Source organism: Amborella trichopoda, chromosome 4, assembly GCF_054954075.1.
Source record: "Amborella trichopoda isolate Santa Cruz 75 chromosome 4, AtrichopodaSantaCruz75HAP2 v2.0, whole genome shotgun sequence".
Taxonomy (NCBI): Eukaryota; Viridiplantae; Streptophyta; class Magnoliopsida; order Amborellales; family Amborellaceae; genus Amborella; species Amborella trichopoda.
Window position 1 is genome coordinate 16,836,361 of NC_142339.1, and position 19,216 is coordinate 16,855,576.

A 19,216-nucleotide genomic window follows, 5' to 3' on the forward strand; every position below is an offset into this window, starting at 1 on the left:
ACATATACATTAGAAGATATTTCTAATATTTATTTTTGAATATTAACTTTGATAGCAGTGATAAATTTCAAACATAACTCCAGAAACAATAGTGTTGAGAAGGATCGCTCTAGCATTTGAACATATAAGGAATAAGATAGTAAACATGAACAGGAAATCATCACAACCATGAAGTAATGCTTCCAATAGCAAAAATCCAAAACCAAAGGCAAACCTATCAAATTCATCAATGCAACAAAGTCCACCATCAGCCAAAACAAGGGCTCCAGCCTCTAGCATCCATTCCCCTGAAGATTCAATCAATGAATTAGCTCTAACATCAAAAATATTTGAAGTACACTATGACGTATGCAACATGAGTTCCCAGAATGTCTTAAACCAGAGTTTTTTGGAGAAAAAAAAAAACAAGCTATCATGTTGGTTACAAAGAAAATAAAGTGCTTTGATAAAATGGATGACACATGCAATTGAGTGGCCAGAAAACCTACTAAATGTTATATTCTTAAATCCATTTTTCCTTTGTTTATTATAGACATAATTAAAGATAATATGATCATCAAATCATATGCATAACTCAATCACACTGTTTGAGCAAAGAAAGATATAACAACTCTAGACTCCATGCAAACAGTATACTACAATAAGAGATCAATGGCCAACATTGTAACACGATCCAGGGCCACAATGTCCCAGAACTTGTGGAAAGTTCAATTCATTCCCTAGTGGATATTGCTTCTGTGGTGGACTTTATCCCACCAGATATCCTGGCTTTGGTCAACGAGTTCTACTGTAGAAGAAGAATCCATAAGGCATCAATTCAACTTTCCTTGTTGTGGTTTTGTTGAAGTTATGGCTTTTCAAGGCATTGAACCCAACATGTCTATAGCTTTTGACAGCTCTTGATCATAGTGAGAGTGAACGAGAGCGATGTGACTCTAGGATCCTGGCACATTGGGACCAAGAGTCACATAACCCCAAGTGTCATGAGGTCAGTGTGTGTGTGAGCGGCATTGAAAGGGTTGAGGGTTATCTTTAGTAAGGTTCGGATTAATTTATGTCGCATGACTGTGTGTTTCCAAGGCATTGTGTATGATATTGGTTGTGATTGATTGGTGGTGATATGAGCTCGAGTATTTTGTGTGATTTTAGCAATGCATAAGAAGGTTAAGGCTTTGAGAGGACATATGCCTAAATCATTGACCTCGAACCTTCTCATGACATGTGAAAATATAGTCGTAAATGGGAAGCCACTCTTCCATACTAATCTACTTGGAAGAGAAATGCACATGTTCCATGAGGGGACCCCCACATCCACAAGAGTGCATGTCCTTAGTGGTGCACATCTAATCCATTACAGCCTGAGAGTCCCAAGCCACATATTGGATTGACCTTGATGACCAAGCATGATGCCCTGCCTGACACTATGGGTTTTATTGGGTCATTCTGAGAAAATGACTTTAGATTTCGAGTCTAGCTGAATAGAGTACTCCGATACCCAATTCATCTCCATAGGATCCTAATTTCCCTTATTAATGATTATATATGATGCCAAATTGTGTAAATATGATGGAGAATGCTTTGAAGGCCTTTTGGAGATTTTGAAAAATTTTCTGGATTTTTCTGAGCTCATACTGTGCATTTTGAGAAATTGTTTTCGAGAAATGACACATAACGACAGCCACATGGATCCCACACATAACACCCAAATGGCCAATGGGTGCCACGTGGTATCAAGTGAAGTTATGCCAAACCCACATAAAGATAACGTGGGGTGACGTCAACCCCCATGGTGGACCCTATTGTCTTTTGCATATTTGTTATAAAATACTTGATGGAGTATTTTCAAGTGAATCTTTGAAAAATTGGAAAACAAATTTGAGCACATTTTTATTGTGTGGGATTGGTGGTTTAAAATTATAATTGGAACTCTAAGTCTATACAGAATTATGCATATAACCAGCTATCCTATGTGGCATCATGATTGGGTGCACATGCACACCAAGGTGAAATGGAATTGGAGGGAATTCTAAAATTCAAATTGCTTCTAAAAGGCTTGCCTAATTAGTTATGGGTAACTCTCTACCTATGCGTTCTCATGTTAGTTATGTTAGCATGGGCAATTATGGAGGAAGTTGAATTTGATATAAATTTGAGTTTGCGATAAATGGACGAAAATTTAAAATGAATTTAAGGTTTATTAGGAGGATAATGGAGTTGAATCTCATCCACTCAACAAGATGGCATGAAAAGAGATGAGCGGCTAGGATCAAGCCCTCTCAGACAATGGATAACATATATTAATGGTGAAGATTAACTCATCTAGAGGCATCTATGACACAAGCCTATAAAAGGGCACCTTACACATTCATTTGTATAAAGCATCCTCCCATAGGTAGCAGGACCCCAGTTTTTACTCTTCTCTCTCTAAGTGGTAGCCCCCTCCCATTTTAGTTCTCTCTCTCTACATCACATGAAGTTTTAAAGTGAGAAAAAAAAGAAAAGGGTGGCACATCCCCCTTTTGATTTCCCTTGTTCTCTTCCTTCATTTGTGAGAGCACTCTAGTGTGAGAAAGAAATGATAAATGTGAGAATTAAGTAAGAGAAAGTGAGATTCAAGCTCCATTAAAGATTCATCTCACGCTTGGAGGTGAAACCCTTGTCCTCTTGTTCTTCTGAGTAGCTCTCAGAGACTTCACATTCTCCAAATATACAAGAATTAGGAGGAGTCTGCTGCTCCCATAGAAGATATTCTTTAAAGATGGACAAAAACCCTAACTAGTAGAGAAAAATAAGAGAGAAAGAGGGGAGTACCTACCTATAGGAGAGAGAGAGAGAGGAATACCTACCTATAGGAGAGAGAGAGAGGGGGAGTAACTACCTATAGGAGAGAGAGAGAGAGAGAGGCCAATTCAATTTCACAAGTGTAGAGAATACATCCTTATAGAGAATATTTATTCAAAAGAGGCTAGGGTTTGGGGTTTAAAGTTTTGCCATCATTATGGGACTCAATCTTGACCTACGATTATGGAGACCTATGGGGCGAAAAGATCTCACCCATTCATTCTTTAGATCAGTCATCTTGATTAAAGGAATAAAGTGGAACCATTATCCCGCAGTTTCGATAACTTTATTCCCTTCAACCATAGTTCAAAACTTGGGTCACCCAAGCGCCTAGGCAGCTGCCTAGGCGAAATAATTTTCAAAACCCCTAGGCGCAGTCTGGGCAGGTACGTAAGGCATTTTGCTTATGGGTGCTCGCCTAGGCGACCTGGGCGGCGCCCATGATAATTTTTGGGCAGCGGAAAAAAACCCTCGAGTGCTACGAGTAAAATACGTAATTTTTTCCGGCTAAAAAGGGGGGCAGAGGATTTTAGGGGGTATTATAAACCTCCAATATACAATCCGTGGTCTTTAGGGTGAGAAAAACCCCTCAAAAACCACTAAATTGTGATTTATTGAAAGATCGATAAATTTTATGTTTTTCTAATTTCTTCCCAAAACGAAGACAATAGTTCGTGGGTGGATTTGGAGCTTCTAACAGTTGATTTTGTGAACTTTTGGCAACCCAATAGACGGAGTTTGCACCGACACCGATTTGATTTTGATATTATTTAAGTATTATCATATTTGAAAGAGGATTTTGATTTTATTTTTCTACAACACATTATGTTATGAATCATGTGTTTTTTTTTTTACAATTTTTTTCTTTTACGATATATTTACATGTTTGTAGGTTAAAAGATTGATTTTTTGGTGATTTATTGATTTTTTTTCTCACTTGGACGATGAAATTGAGCATATATCGCATTCTTTTATTGATTTTTTTCGTCCATTTCATGATCACGAGGAGTTTGGGGCTTTAAAATTGCCCTAAAAACTCCCTAAGGCTATAAACACCGCCTAGTCGCCCGAGTCCTTTTTTTTTTAACCTTGCCATCAACTATTTTTTAGAGAATGAAATGTGTGGCTATGTGGAACTTAAGGAATTAAATTCAAAAACTTTTCTTTTACTTTTATTCCAAATACCTGAATTTCACTTACATTGGCCATTATATATTGTTGTAAATTAAAATAATACCCTGGATACAACCTAGGATCTTTATTTTCACTACCAAGAGAAATAAAAACTATCTAAGAGCTTAAAACAACCTTCTACTATAATTTCTAGTACAAAAAAAAGTTATGTAACATACCTAGAGTTACCCTCACAAGTCTTGGTACACCCACACTCGATTCTCTGACTGATGGGCACTTTTACTCCTCTAGGTGTTGCTGGAACCTCTGAGATATTGATAGTTTTATAGGCAATACTTATTTTTTTAGGGGTTAGAGAACTCAAGAATAAAGTAGGGTTTTATAAACCCTATGGGAAGAAAATAGAGCTGAACTTGTGAGTTGATCTCACTTTAAATTGGTTGTCTCCCCTTCTTCTCTCTATAGCAAGCCTTTCTTTTTGGATTTTTAAGATCCTCTTTTTCTTTCTTTTAATAGAAGCTACTCATAATAAGGAGAGAGAGAGGCGTGACTCTCTCTAAGAGCAGAGAGAGGGTAGCGTTAAACCAAAATAAAAGAGGGGGTTGTGTGAGACAAAGAGAGATCTTTGGTCATGAGAGAAATCTTTTGTAATGAAAAAGGGGGATGAAATCTAGTTTAATTAGAAACAAAATCTATTTTCTAATTTGAATAGGATTCCAATCTATGTATGTCTTATCCAATTTCCAGCTAGACCTTCAGAATAATTAAGAAATCTGTGGAGTGAGAGAGATTTAATCAAAGCCATCCATCTCCATCCCACAAATTAGCCATCATGATTTTGGATGGAAAGATAGGAACCTATTCCTCTTATATTTTGACCCATATCCAACTCTTATTTAAATTTAAAATATAACCCATAGAAACAAATCTATTTCCTATTTTGCATAGGATTCCAATCTACGTATGCCTTATCCAATTTTCAGCAAGACCTTTAGGATAATTAGAAAATCTATAGGGTGACAGATTTAATCAGAGTAATTCATCCCATAAATTAGCCATCATGATTTTGAGTGGAAAGATAGAAACCTTATCCCTTTAGATTTTGACTCATATCCAACTCCTATTTAAATTTAAAATATAGCCAATCTTATTATTATGTAGATCTCACATAATCTACAGAAAATCAAGTATAATCTTATATTTCAGAATTCCCTCTAGAATAAGAAACCAAATCTTACTAAAGGAAATCCTATCTAATTCAAAATTTAAAAAATGGGGCGTGCCCCCCGCCCCCCCTTATGCCAAATTTGTGGCCTGCCCCCTTTTTGCTAAAAAGGTGGCATGCCCTTTCTTTTCCCTTAACAAGGGGGTGTGCCCCCTTTTTTCTTTTTTTTGAAAATGTTAACGATAAATATTATAATAATAAGAGTTTTACAAAAGTAAGGGTCGAGGTAACCCACATACCGGGTCTCTCAACCAAAAATTGGTCACTAAGGAGTGATCAGCTCTAAAAGACTGGCTCTAACATTACCAGTGAAGCAAAAGATAGGGGCTTATAGAATATGCCCATTACAAGATAGAATACTACAATATAGAAAAATGAGGCCTCCCCGTCATGCTAATGATAATGGACTCCCTATTGTACGCATTTAGACTTGTGCAAGAGGCTGGTTCCTAGCGGCTTCCTTGGCGAGGCGATCAGCGAAGTTGTTGGACGTCCTCCACATATGCATCCATGAGATGTTTATACCCCTACAAGTATGCTCAATTTCGTTAAAAATGTGTGTTAGGTACCAAGGAGGAGGTCCTTTCTAGCAGCCAAGAATATAATGTTTTTGGCATCTCCCTCTATGTGAGATGACTTCACCTTTATGGTCACGGAAGATTCCTCCTACGCTCGCTGGGCCTGGATTACCCAGGGAGCATCCATCAAAATTGAACTTAATATCACCCACCAAGGGGAGAGTCCAGTTCGATACTTTTGGGTTGTGGTGAGGGGTTAGTTGAATAAGGTTCATCCAATTGCGAAGGAAACTAGCCGACGAAATCGCAATGAACAGATTGTGGTTGGAAGCCCAAAAGAATACCATCGAAGTAACCTTGTGGAACAGAGCTAGGAGTTCGCTTTGGATACCACATAAAATTCTCGAATTTCTTTCTAGCCAGATCGTCCACAGCGTTGTGGCTAAAGAGGCTTTCCAGAGGATTCTGCTTGACTTCGGCGAGTTAGATTCGAAGGAGCAGGAAGTCAGCACAGAAATTGAAGGGGGGGTAACTCAAGATATTCCAAAAAGTTGGATAATTCTACTCCAAAGTAGAAGGGCAAACTGATAATGAATGAACAAGTGGGGATTTGTTTCTTCCTCGCATAGGCACATGACGCACCTATTGGGAGTTTGGACACCTCTTCTCTGGAGTACATCTAAAGTAAGAGTGCGTTCAGTGAAAGGCTTGCACTTTAGGAGGGGCTATGGATGACCAAACTTTGGAAAGCACCGGGTTTGGGTTAAGGGGGAAAGAAGGCTGCAGCAATTTCTTGTAGAAGGAGGCCACCATGAAGGAACAAGTAGGCAAGGGAGCCCAGGCCAAGGTGTCTATCCCCAAGAAGGCGAGAAAGGTGCAGTGCAGGGAATCCGAGAGGGACGTAAACTCCAAGGTTTCTTCTTCTGTGAGTGGTCTCCTAAAGGATGGGTTCCAAACCCTGTGATTGCCTGAAGGTACCATGCCCTCCGAGAGCAAGGAGGCTTTGTTAACTGCCACAACGAATAGGAAGGGGAAGCGTTCACTTAGTGGGGTGTGACCTAACCAGATGTAACAATCCTAAATAAATAAATAAATAAATAATAAAATTTAAACAAATCTTTATAGTGTAATGGTCCATATAAGCATTATTGTCCTTAGAGACCATCACTACTTTTACTCCTTTTATCACTTCACCTTTTCATTATGTGCCACGTTTATTTGACAGGGGCTTTTGTTGTTGGAATGTCCTTTTTACACATCATGTAGAAGAAAAAAAAAAGTAAGAGGTAGGGTTTTAAAAAGGGGTTGCATTCTCTCTCCTTGCAAAAACAAAATGTTCTCACACACTCTTTCTCTCTCGCTACAAGAACTTTCTCTCTCTCTCTCTTATAAACATTTCTCTATAGTTCAATGCCCATGAGATTCCTGCTAACTAAATAAAGCGGTGAAGCCACTCTCTCTTGATAAAAATAAATTAAGGGTGCTCTCTCTCACTTTCTTACTGAGGAACAGAGAACCTCGAGCTTTCTGCAGAGCGATTTCTCCCTCCCTAGCTACAAGGGTTTATAGTTGTCCAGCTCTATTGCACCATTTTGCGTAAGTGACTTGATTGTCTTGAAGAATAATCTGTTTTTTTTTATAAAATGAAATGATTATTTCTGCCTATTATCATGAATTTTAGACACGATAAATTTTATGTGTAAGGGACTTCATTTTCTTGAAAAATAATCTTTTTAGTAAAATTATGATATTTTATCTATTATTAAGAATTTTAAATGCTGTAAATTCTTAGAAATAAATTTATTTTTCCTGTCTATTGTTTAGAATTTTTGATAATATAAATTATTAGAAATAAATGTGATATTTTCGGTTTTAGTAAAATTGTGAGATTTCCTCCTACTGTTTTGAATATTTAGACATTGTAAAATTCATATGCAAATGACAGCCGCATTATTTGAAAAACTGATATTTCTGTACTTGATTGTAGTATTGCCTATGAAATGATTATTTACGAATTGGCAACTCCATAAATTGTGATAACTCCGTATTTAATATTGGATTCTCATAAAAGTTCGTCTATTAATACTAGATGGTTATCATGTTTGATTTCAATAATGTCCTTCAGAACTGTTACCTTTCATAAATTCTTACACAAAAAGTTTAAATGGCTACTTAGAGATATTTCAATGGAAGTGATTGTTATTAAATTGCTTCAAGTGAATTCATGCAAATGTTTTCAATGATACTTTGCATATATGATATTGTTGCTTTCTGATGTTTAAAGAGTTTCACAGATAATTTGAATATAAGTAGACCTGCAGTAATCGTTAGGACCTATTCGGTTATGTCGGTAGAGACTATTTGGACTCATCCGGGATGCCCGTAAGGTATGATAGGACCTGCAAGGATTGTTAGGACCTATCCGATTATGCCGGTAGGGACTATTTGGACTCATCCGGGACGTCGGTGAGGTATGTTTGGACCTGCAGGGATTGTTTAGACCTGTCAGGTAGGGGCTATTTGGACTCATCCGGTACGCCGGTGAGGTATGTTTGGACCTGCAAGGATTGTTTGGACCCATCAGGATACTAGTGGGGTATATAGGTGACCTACTTGGGACGCCAATAGGGTATTTTGTGAAATCCTTTGAGTTATGCATTTCTGTTAAAATGTTTATATGCATTTTCATCATTTGGATTATGTTCAACTGTGGATTTGTGAAAGTGCAATTTTTATCTATAAATGCTTTTGCTCGAAATTCTTCCTCACGTTGTTTTTTTTTTTAATATACATTCTTCAAAAAATGTTTATATCTTCCAACCATGATTATTTTTAGAACCATGATGATCACTTACTGAGTAGCCAAACTCACCAAACTATGGTAAATACTTTTCAAGGTAATTGCAGTCTCATAGTTAAATGCACATCAGGACCAGCTTGTGAAGAAGATGCAGTCATGTTATAACTAAATTCTCCTTTGTAACTTTTGTTTAACTTCACCACTGTAAGTTTTTGTTCTATCAACAGATGTATACCTAGACTTCATGTTAATACCAATTGTGAGCAAACTTTGTACAAATTTTAATTAATAGAAAAATTTGTTTTGTTATAATATATATTAATAAAAATTTGAATTTTTCCTAGTATAAGAATAGTCTGTCGCACCTCGGGAATGTTAGAAATCTTGGGGTGTGACACCAGAGGTCTGACCAAAATCGCAGTCTATCCCCGCCTCTAGCATGGAACCAAATGAATTGTTCAAACTGTTAGAGGGAGGAGAGTAATGATTTCCATACACTCGAGCCCCTAGTCGTTGGATAACCCTCAAGAAGCCAAAGGTCTGGTGAGATTTAAACTTGCATGGGATAACCTGGGCCCACAGCTGGCAGTTATGAGTGGCCAGTCTCCACCACCATTTGCCTAAGAGTGCCTGATTGTGTGTCCTAAGCATTTTTATCCTTAGACCGCCCTGGTGTTTCCGGAGAGAGACTTTATCCCACGCAATTAGCTGGATCTAATTTGACGCCGCTTCACCTGACCATATAAAGTTTCTTGCCAGTTGGTCTAGGCATTTAGCAACCGAGGCTGGCATATGGAACAACGACATGAGGTGCAAAGGGGAGTTGGCTAGGGTTGCTTTGATAAGCGATGTTCTCCCTGCAAAGGATAGGTATCTGCCTTTCCATCCTGCCAATCTTCAGCCTACTCTGTCAATTACATGAGACCACGGGGCTTTCTTTGGCTTCCCCAGTCCCAAGGGCATGCCCAAGTACGATGTGGGCTGGTCCTCCACTGTACATTCCCAAGAAGGAATGAGGTTTCTGCTTTGGGTGTTGGATAGGCCTACTCCTATCATTTTGGACTTGGCCATGCTAACTTTGAACCCCGTTGCATGCTCAAAACATTTCAAAAACAGTCTGAGGTTTCTGATTTCCTCGAGGGTTGCATCCAAGAAGACTAACGTATCGTCTGCATACTACAGATGAGATACACTCGGGAATATCCTACTGCTCTTGAAGCCAGAAAGAAGTCCCTCTTGATACATGCGGGAGATAGACTGGCTAAATACTTCTACCACCACAGTGAAGAGGAAATGAGAGAGAGGGTCTCCTTGGCGAAGGCCCCTAGAGGAATGGAAGTATCCTTTTGGTGTCCCATTAATGAGGATAGAACAGAAATGATTGGACTAGCAACTCCTCATCCAGTACCTCCAACGCTCCCCGAATCCCATCCTCGACAATACTAGGTCGAGGATGGGCTAGTCCACATGGTCGTAAGCCTTCTCCCAGTCTATCTTAAAGATTAAGCCCAGTTTTTCCAAGGGGGGTGTGCCCCTTTTTTTCCTAAAAAGGTAACATACCACATTTTGCTCTAAAAAGGTGGAGTGGGCCCCACAAAAATACACATGCACGTAGGGCTAGATCGTTGGTCCCACATGTGTCATCTTAAATTCTAAAAAATTTCAAAAATACTCTTTTCATATATTTTACATAAGAAACAATATTTTAAAATTCTGAGAAAATATCTAAAATCATAAAAATATTTATACACGATAAAAAAATATACTAGGAGTGGATTGGTATCAATGGGTCAAAAATAGCGACAATAAGGGCACTCCACTTGCCCCAGAGACCATGATCCACTACTGCTTTTTTATCCAACCAACAAAGACCCATGACCTACAGTCTCATTTCAGGGGCTCATGATTGACTCGTCAAAGTTGGATAATAAACAGTGAAACCATGACTCTAGAATGTGGATACAGTTCCTCCCTTTAAGAGCAAGTCTTGTACATGTCACCATGTACAAAAGGAGTTTTCTCTATACACATGTACACGGATCACTTTATAGAGCTACTTCCCAGTAATGCGCCTGTCATGTGTACATGCACTGCGGAAGTATGTTGAGGATTTGGCCTTTGCTTTCATAGGCCTACAACCGCACACAGAAGACCACACAGTTCTCCTAACCTACAAACATCATCTATGAACATCTCTCCGAACTCAACGAGGGATGACCCACTGCAAACCCTTCTCGATAGTGCCACATGCCCAAGGGTAAAGGTTTTGAACATGACAGGGCTATAAACTGCCCAACCGTCGATCAGTCAACATATACACTCCCACTAAAGTGCATATTCAACTATAAATATTATTTTTATAAGCTCTTTAGGCCTTTAAAGGCCGTACAATGACTCCCTCTAAATTTCTCTCAAGCCCATTCCGTGAACATGCTTGGCAAAAACATTTGCGACCATTCCGTTTGTCAAAGAATTTGCTAACATAGCCTCTATCGGGAGATATGCAATCTAAATCTCGCCTGCTAGGATCTCGTTGCGAATGTGGTAGTAGCACGGTTTTATATACCACGATTTCTTATTAAACCTTGGCTCTTCTGTCACATAAATAGTTACTTGGTTGTCACAGAAGATTTTGACACACTAGAACTTCACTAGATCAAGTCTGAGTTGATTTAGGAAGTTCTTCAACCAAACTGCTTCTTTAGCCGTGAGACAACAAACCACATAGTTTGACTCCATAATTGAGAGTGCAACAATATCTTGTTTCTTTGAGCACCAAAACACAGCTCCACCTACAAGCGTGAAGATATATCCGGATGTGGACTTCATCTCATAAGGTCACTTGATAGTCCGCATCTGAATATCCTTGTATCTGTATATCCAAGCCTCTTCCATAAGTGAGTCTGTAATTAACGGTACCCTTCAAATATCGCAGTACTCTTTTGATGGCCTTCCAGTACTCCATGCTTAAATTACTTTGGAACCTGCAAATCAAACTCATGGGAAAAGATAAATCTGGTCTTGTCGTTGACATAGCATACATTAGTGACCCAATTACACTTTTATATGGAATTCTCTGCAAGACTTGCTTTTCTTCTAGAGTAGTGGGACACATGGCTGGGCTAAGCGTGGTCTACTTATCAATGGGGGTTAATATGGGCCGGCAATTTTCCATTCCAAATCTTTTACGAATTTCTTACAATGTCTCTTGAGATAATTGAATAGTTCCCTCTTGTCTGTTTCAGGCAATTTTGATTCCCAAAACATATGATGCTTCACCAAGATCCTTCATATCAAAGTGATATGATAAGAAAGCTTTGGTCTCCAATACAAGACTCATCAAACTATTGGCAATTAATATGTCATGCATATATAAAGAGATGAAAACCATGTCACTCCCACTGACCTTGACATATATACAATCGTCCTCGTGGTTAGGCACAAAACCAGCAGATGACAAGGTATCATAAAATTTAATGTACCACTGCCTTGATGCTTGTTTAAGGCCATAAAGGAACTTATTGAGTTTACACACTAGGTTTTCCTTACCCTTTTATATGAAGCCCTCTGGTTGTCTCATATAAATTTCTTCTTCTAGCTCCTCGTTCAGAAATGCAGTATAAACATCCATCTAATGGAATTTGAAGTCGAAATGGGATGCTATAGCTATTAGGATTCTAATGGAAGGGAATTTTGCTACAGAGGAGAAGGTTTCATCATAATCTATTCCTTCTTTCTGGGTAAAGCCTTTAGCAACTAATCTGGATTTGTATTCCTCTAACTTCCCTTTTGAGTCTAATTTCTTTTTATAAATCCACTTGCAACCTTTAGGTTTTTTACCAGGAGGTAGTCTCACTAGTTCCCAAACAATGTTTTGCTTAATTGAGTTGAGTTCATCAATTATGGCTTCTAATCATTGTGGCTTTTCATGACAGAATATGGCTTCTTGGTAGGAACAAGGTTCATGTAAGGATTCTTTTTCAATTCTCTCATAATATTCTCTTAGGTAGATGAAGAAGTCAGGTTTTCTTCTAATTCGGTTACTTCTCCTAAGACGAGGTGGTTCAGGATCCATGGCAGAACTTGTACTATTTTCTATCTCATGAAACTTGGCTTGTTTCAGAGTGGTACAACCCTCAAGGAATTCTTCCTCAAGGAAATGAGTTGCCCTACTCTCAAGGACAGCCCCTGTGTCAGGATTGGTAGCCCTTACCATGTGGTGGGTATCCTACGAAAATGAACTTAACAGTTTTAGGATCTAATTTTGTCCTATTTTGATGGGGTATTAGGACATGAGCAGAGCATCCCCACACTCTGAGGTGATCAAGGGACGGAGCACGATCGGTGAAAATCTCATGAGGAATTAGTAGAATACCTTTTGTGAGAGTCCAATTAAGGATATAGTTGGATGTAAAACAGCTTCTCCCCAAAAATCGAAGGAGAGTTTAGCAAGTCCCATCATGCTCCTCACCATTTCCATCAGGGTCCTATTCCGTCTCCGGCTACCCCATTCTGCTGAGGAGTGTACGGCATAGTATATTGATGTAAATAACATGCACAGTACATAGTTCTTTAAATAGTCGTGAGGAATATTCACCACCATTATTAGATCTAAGGACTTTAATTTTCTAGTTTGTTTGGGTTTCTAACTCGGCTTTATACTCTTTGAGCCGATCTAGGGCTTCAAACTTTTCATTTAACAGATAAACATGGCTTAAACAACAGTGATCATCTATAAGGAGATAAAGCACCTCTTGCAGCCCTTGTGACCACATTCATAGGTCCACAAATATTACTATGGACAACCTCTAATATGCTGGTAGCTCTCTCAACTTTCACAAAGGATTTCCAAATCAGCTTTCCTTATACGCATGATTCACAGCCTCCGATTAATTCTCTATTTAGATTTGTTAGTAATTCCCCTCTCTTTAATTTCTCCATCATTTTAAGATTTATGTGCCCTAGTCTCAAGTGCCATATAAACGCGTCATTAGGGTTATCATTATAACACAAGACATAAGAAATAGAATTCTTTATTGCAACTGAAAAGAAATCATCTTCTTGTAGACCATTCATGACAATTCATCTCTATATTTTACCCCCACCTTATTAGCAGTAAAAATGGTGGAGTAGTCTGCCTTAGGCAATTTAGTGACCGAAACCAAAACTCTTCCTTATCTCAAGAGCATAAAGAGTTTGCTTTAGGACCATGCTTTTGCCATTCTCAAGTTGAAGGATGAAATCTCCAATACCCAGAATTTCAGTCTTTTGATTCACACCCATGAAAACATACTGATCCCTAGGGGCAACAGGGTTAAATTTCTATACCCATCCATTGTGTTTGACATAAGCAATGGACCTAGAGTCAAAACACCAAAACCCCACTTTTAAGTAGTTAGCATGGTCACAAGGACTACACAGGCATATGCTCCCTATCGCCTTAGGGATTCGTATTCTTGGGTGCTTTAAAATACTTCGCAATGTGCCCATATTTCTTGGAGTTATAGCACTGGGTATTCTTAAAATCTTATTATTCCTTCTTTAATTCTCATTGGTTTTATTCTTATTCGTGCCTTTGCCCTTCTTCATCTTGAATGAACCAAAGTTGGGTTTAAGGTTTACCAGATTTACGGAGTCATTCAAGGCTGAAGTACCATGAGACAATCTCCTTCTTCATCAGCTCTAAGTTTGGTGAATGATCTCGTCCAACTCCAATATGCTCTCTCTTGCGATAAGGCCTAAAATGAACTTTCCATGAGCTTGGCATAGAACTCAATGTTTGGCATGTCTGCATGTTTTCATGTGAACTAACATGTGCAGCCTCATGTTCACGAACTAAAGCTCTGAACTGCTATATACTCTCGGCTAACTAGCCTCCTTCTTGCATCTTCAAATCTGAATATTGTTTCATAACTATTATCTTCCTAGTGAGAGAAGGTGAGGCATAATCGCTCTCAAGTCATTCATGAATCTCCTTTGCAGTCTTCAGGTGCTCATACTCGAGAGCATCGGTGTCATGCACGGCCATGAGTAGCATGTACTCTACTAGAGTGTTTTTGTGCTCCAACTGAGTATAAGGTTCTCTTACGACCTATTTTTCATAAGCATTTCCTCATGGGACAGGTGGGGGGTCATCAGAAAGCGTTTGGCTAAGTCCTTCAAAGAGGATAACTATTTTTCTATTCCAAGTAGCATAGCTTTTCCCATCAAATCTTTCAGAGTTAATAAATTTAGCTAAGAAACTGATGCAGCCATGCCCCTTTGTGACTGAGCCAAAGAAGAGTCGCAGAACGCAAGAGGGAAAGAGAGGGCAATGACATAATAAGAGGAAATTATTAGGGTTATTTATTAGGATTATTTTAATTATTCTTTTGTTTAGGGAGTGCGCAGGGATAATTAGCAGGGCAAGACTTTAAAGTTTGTATTGTGTTTATCTTGTATCGATTGGGTTAGTTTGAGGGATATAATTAGGATAAGGATAAATTTAGAAGAGAGTATATTTTTATCAACATTAACCAACTTGGGAGTTGTTTTTTTGGGTAAACAAGAGGGGGAAAACGTGGCTATCAAGAAGCCTAATTTTGGCACATGAATATGAGAGAGAGAAAGTAGGGATAAGTGTAGAGAGAAGTTTTTTATTAGTTATCTTATTTTAGTCTATTTAAAGGGACATCTCCTTTCATAGTAAATCAGTCAATGAATTGAATAAAAATTGGTCTCTTGAAAGAGATTGATTTGGGGGTGGATTCCCTTGCAGACCTTTGAGAGAGGGTATTTTTCTCTCAACCTTCCTTCTCTTTATTGTCAATTTTCTGGTTTTATTCTCTCCCTACATCAATTGGTATCAGAGCGGGCTCTCATGGCTTCAGAAGAGACAACCCTGGATGGATTAAAGGTATTGACTGAATTAGTTCAAGCCCTAGCAGAGAGAGTAGACCAATTCGTGCCTGTAGCTGCGAAAGTCGATGAGCTTGCGCAAAGGTTCGCTCAGCTTCAAGATAGAATGAATCCGAAGACCGGCGTTGTAACTCAAGGCAACAGAGATGAAAGAGGTATGCATCTTGTTCCTAACCAACCTCGAGTGGCCCCGGCTAATAACGAATTCAATGAACGAATTCTTCGATTGTTGGAAAGAGAAAGAGAACCTGGAATAAAAATTGATATTCCAGAGTTCCATGGTCGATTGCATGCAGATGATTTTCTTGATTGGCTAAGTAAAGTAGAGAAAGTGTTTGAGTACAAAGATATTGCAGATCACAAAAAAGTAAAATTAGTAGCCACAAAATTTTCTGGCCATACATTGGTTTGGTGGGATGATTTGCAACAAGATCGTCTTCGACAAGGCAAGGAAAAGATTAATTAGTGGGAAAATATGAAGACGAAGATGCGGCAAAAACTTTTATCAGTAAATTATGCCTGAACTTTACACCAAAGGTGTCAAAACCTCAAGCAAGGTGAAAAGTAGGTAAGTGACTATACTGAAGAGTTCTATATTTTGACATCTAAAAAATAAGTCATTACTTGAATGGGCTAAATCAAGGCATTCAGAATGAATTGGCCTTCAAAGATGTCTATAAGATGTCTGATGCCTATACTTTGGCCCTCAAAGCAGAGGAAATAGTCAATCTGAGCCTTGGGAGAAATAGCTCAGTGACAAAAGGCTCTACTTCAATACAGGGGCAAGAAGTTTTAACCTTCAGAAGACCACCTATAGGGCGTGGAAACCAAACCTCTCAGAATTTCCCAACTAGGCCAAACCCTAATATGGGGAGAGGTGGTGTTGGGAGAGGGCTGGGAGCACCTAAAACACTTCGTGATAATACACAAAATAGTATGTTTAAAGTGCCAACAGCCTGGACATATAGCATTCAATTGCTCCTCACGTCAACCTCCTGTCAAAGTTAATTTGGCTGAAGAAAATTATGAAGAAAAAGTTGATGAAGGATACACCTATGAAGGCCAAGGTGATATTGGGACGAGCCAGTCTTATGAAGGGACTGAGCCTTTCAAAGGTGAAGTTGAGGATTTGTATGGAGATAAAGAGGGTGAAATCTTAGTTGTCCAGCCGACTATGTTATCAACCACAATACCTAACGAGGATGAGAAGTGGTTGCGACAATATTTTTTAAACAATTTGCACATCAGGATGCAAGTTATGCACAGTACTAATTGATGGTGCAAGCAGGGAAAACATTGTGTCTAAAGAAATGGTGGCTAAACTTCAATTGAAGGAACATAAGCACCCACGCCCATATCACATCTAGTGGTTCAAGAAAGGAGGTGAGGTATCAATTCTTAGTCGTTGTTTAATCTCTTTTTCCATTGGTGCTAATTATAAAGATAAAGTGTGGTGTGATGTAGCACATATGGATGTATGCCACATATTACTTGGTAGACGATGGCTTTATGATTATGATATGGTGCATAAAACTATGCCAAACACTTATTTTTTTGTTAAGGATGGTATTAATATAATACTCTACCCTATGAAGCAACTTCCTATACCCAAATCCACTAAAGAGGAGGGTTCAAAGTTGCTTAATATTCAAAAATTAAAAGGGGACAGCAAGGATATGGATGTGATTTATGTATTGGTTGCAAAAGAAAATTCTGCACCGACTGCAATTCTTAGGTCTCTTGAACCTTTACTTGATAAGTATAAAGATTTGATGCTTGAAGAATTATCTGATGGTCTTCCTCCAATGAGAAATATTCAGCATCACATTGACTTGGTGCCCGGATCTAATTTACCAAATTTGGCCCATTATGGAATGAGCCACGTGGAACATGAGGAGTTGCACAGACAAGTTGTTGTTTTGCTTAAGAAGGGATTGCTTTGAGAAAGCATGTCACCATGTGCTGTCCTTGCATTACTAACTCCAAAAAAAGATGGGTCATGGAGAATGTGCGTGGACAGTCGGGCAAGCAACAAAATCACAATCAAGTACCGATTTCCCATACCTAGGCTTGATGATATGATAGATATGCTTAATGGAGCCAAGGTTTTCTCAAAGATTGATTTAAGGAGTGGGTACCATCAAATTTGGATTCATTCTAGAGATGAATGGAAAACCGCATTCAAAACTCGAGATGGACTATTTGAGTGGCTTGTGATGTCATTCGGCCTTTCTAATGCACCAAGTGCATTCATGCGCCTAATGACTGAGGTACTTCGTCCTTTTATTGGAAAATTTGTTGTAGTTTATTTTGATGATATCTTGGTGTTTAGCGCTAACCCACATGAACATCTTAACCACTTGGAACAAGTTTTTGATGTGCCAAGGAAGGAATCACTTATTGTGAATTTGAAAAAATGCTCATTTATGACAAACAAAGTCGTCTATTTGGGGTATGTTGTTTCATCTGAGGGAATTAAGGTGGATCAAGAAAAAGTGAAAGCCATAGCTGAGGGGCTAGTGCCAAAGTCACTCACTGAGGTGCGTTCTTTTCATGGACTAGCAACCTTTTATCGTCGATTTATCAAAAATTTTAATACTCTAATAGCATCAATGACTGATTGTATGAGGGCTGGAAAGTTTTCATGGAGTCCCGCTGCTGAAAAGAGCTTCACTCTAATTAAACAAAAGATGATGCAAGCACCAATACTTGCCTTACCAAATTTTTCTAAGGTGTTTGAGGTTGAAACTGATGAATCAAAGGTTGGCATAGGGGCAGTTCTAAGTCAAGAGGGACGACCATTGGCCTTTTTTAGTGAGAAATTGAATGATGCACGTAACAAGTATTCAGTTTATGACCTCGAGTTTTATGCAGTGGTGCAAGCCTTACGCTACTGGAGGCACTACTTGATTCATAGAGAGTTTGTTCTATACGCAAATCATGAAGCACTCATGTATTTGAGTTCCCAGAAAAGTTGAATGAGCGACATGCTAAGTGGATGGCCTTCCTTCAATAATACACCTTCCTATTAAAGCACAAAGCTGGAACCCAAAATAAAGCAGCTGATGCTTTAAGTAGAAGGGAAGTGTTGCTTAGAACTTTGTCTATGGAAGTGTTGGGGTTTGAAGTGACAAAAGATCAATATAAAGTTGATCCAATTTTCAACAAGGTCCTTGAAAGGTGTGTTGATGGGCGAGACCCTATGGGTGAGTATCTCATGCATGATGGTCTTTTATTTAAAGTTGTGCGGTTATGTATACCTGATTGCTCCCTAAGAGAGAAGATAATCATGGAGCTTCATGGTGGGGGCTTGGGTGGACACTTTGGTAAGGACAAAACTATGGCTATGGTTGGAGAAAAATATTTTTGGCTACATATGCGACGAGATGTTGATCGATTTGTGACCCGATGTCGAACTTGCCAAGTATCTAAAGGTCACACACAAAATACAGGTCTTTATACTCCTCTTCCTGTTCCAGATACCCCATGGGTTGATATTTCTGTGGACTTTGTACTTGGACTTCCACGTTCCACACAAGGTATGGACTCTATTTTTGTTGTTGTTGATCGATTTTCCAAAATGACACATTTTATTCCTTGTAGAAGAACTATGGATGCTACACATATTGCGAATCTCTTTTTCAAAGATATTGTAAGGCTACGTAGTGTTCCTAAGTCTATTACCTGATCGGGATACAAAATTTTGAAGTTATTTTTGGCACACTTTATGGAAGCGCATGAGAACCAAACTTCAATTTTCTAGTGCCTATCATCCTCAAACAGATGGGCAGACCGAAGTAG

General features: G+C 38.7%; 1 protein-coding gene across 5 annotated transcripts in view; it reads right to left on the reverse strand.

Moving 5' to 3' along the window:
- The window catches only part of MCM9 (minichromosome maintenance 9), an 86,009-nt gene that overhangs the window by 15,271 nt on the left and 51,522 nt on the right, over positions 1-19,216 (reverse strand). For all 5 annotated transcript variants that reach the window (XR_016054249.1, XR_016054248.1, XR_002282512.2 and 2 more), the window contains exon 12: positions 215-287. Coding sequence is in view for 2 of the 5 variants with exons in the window: in XM_020673168.2 (XP_020528827.2) it covers positions 215-287 (73 nt within the window). In the remaining 3 variants the exon portion in view is untranslated. The remainder of the gene's footprint in view (positions 1-214; positions 288-19,216) is intronic.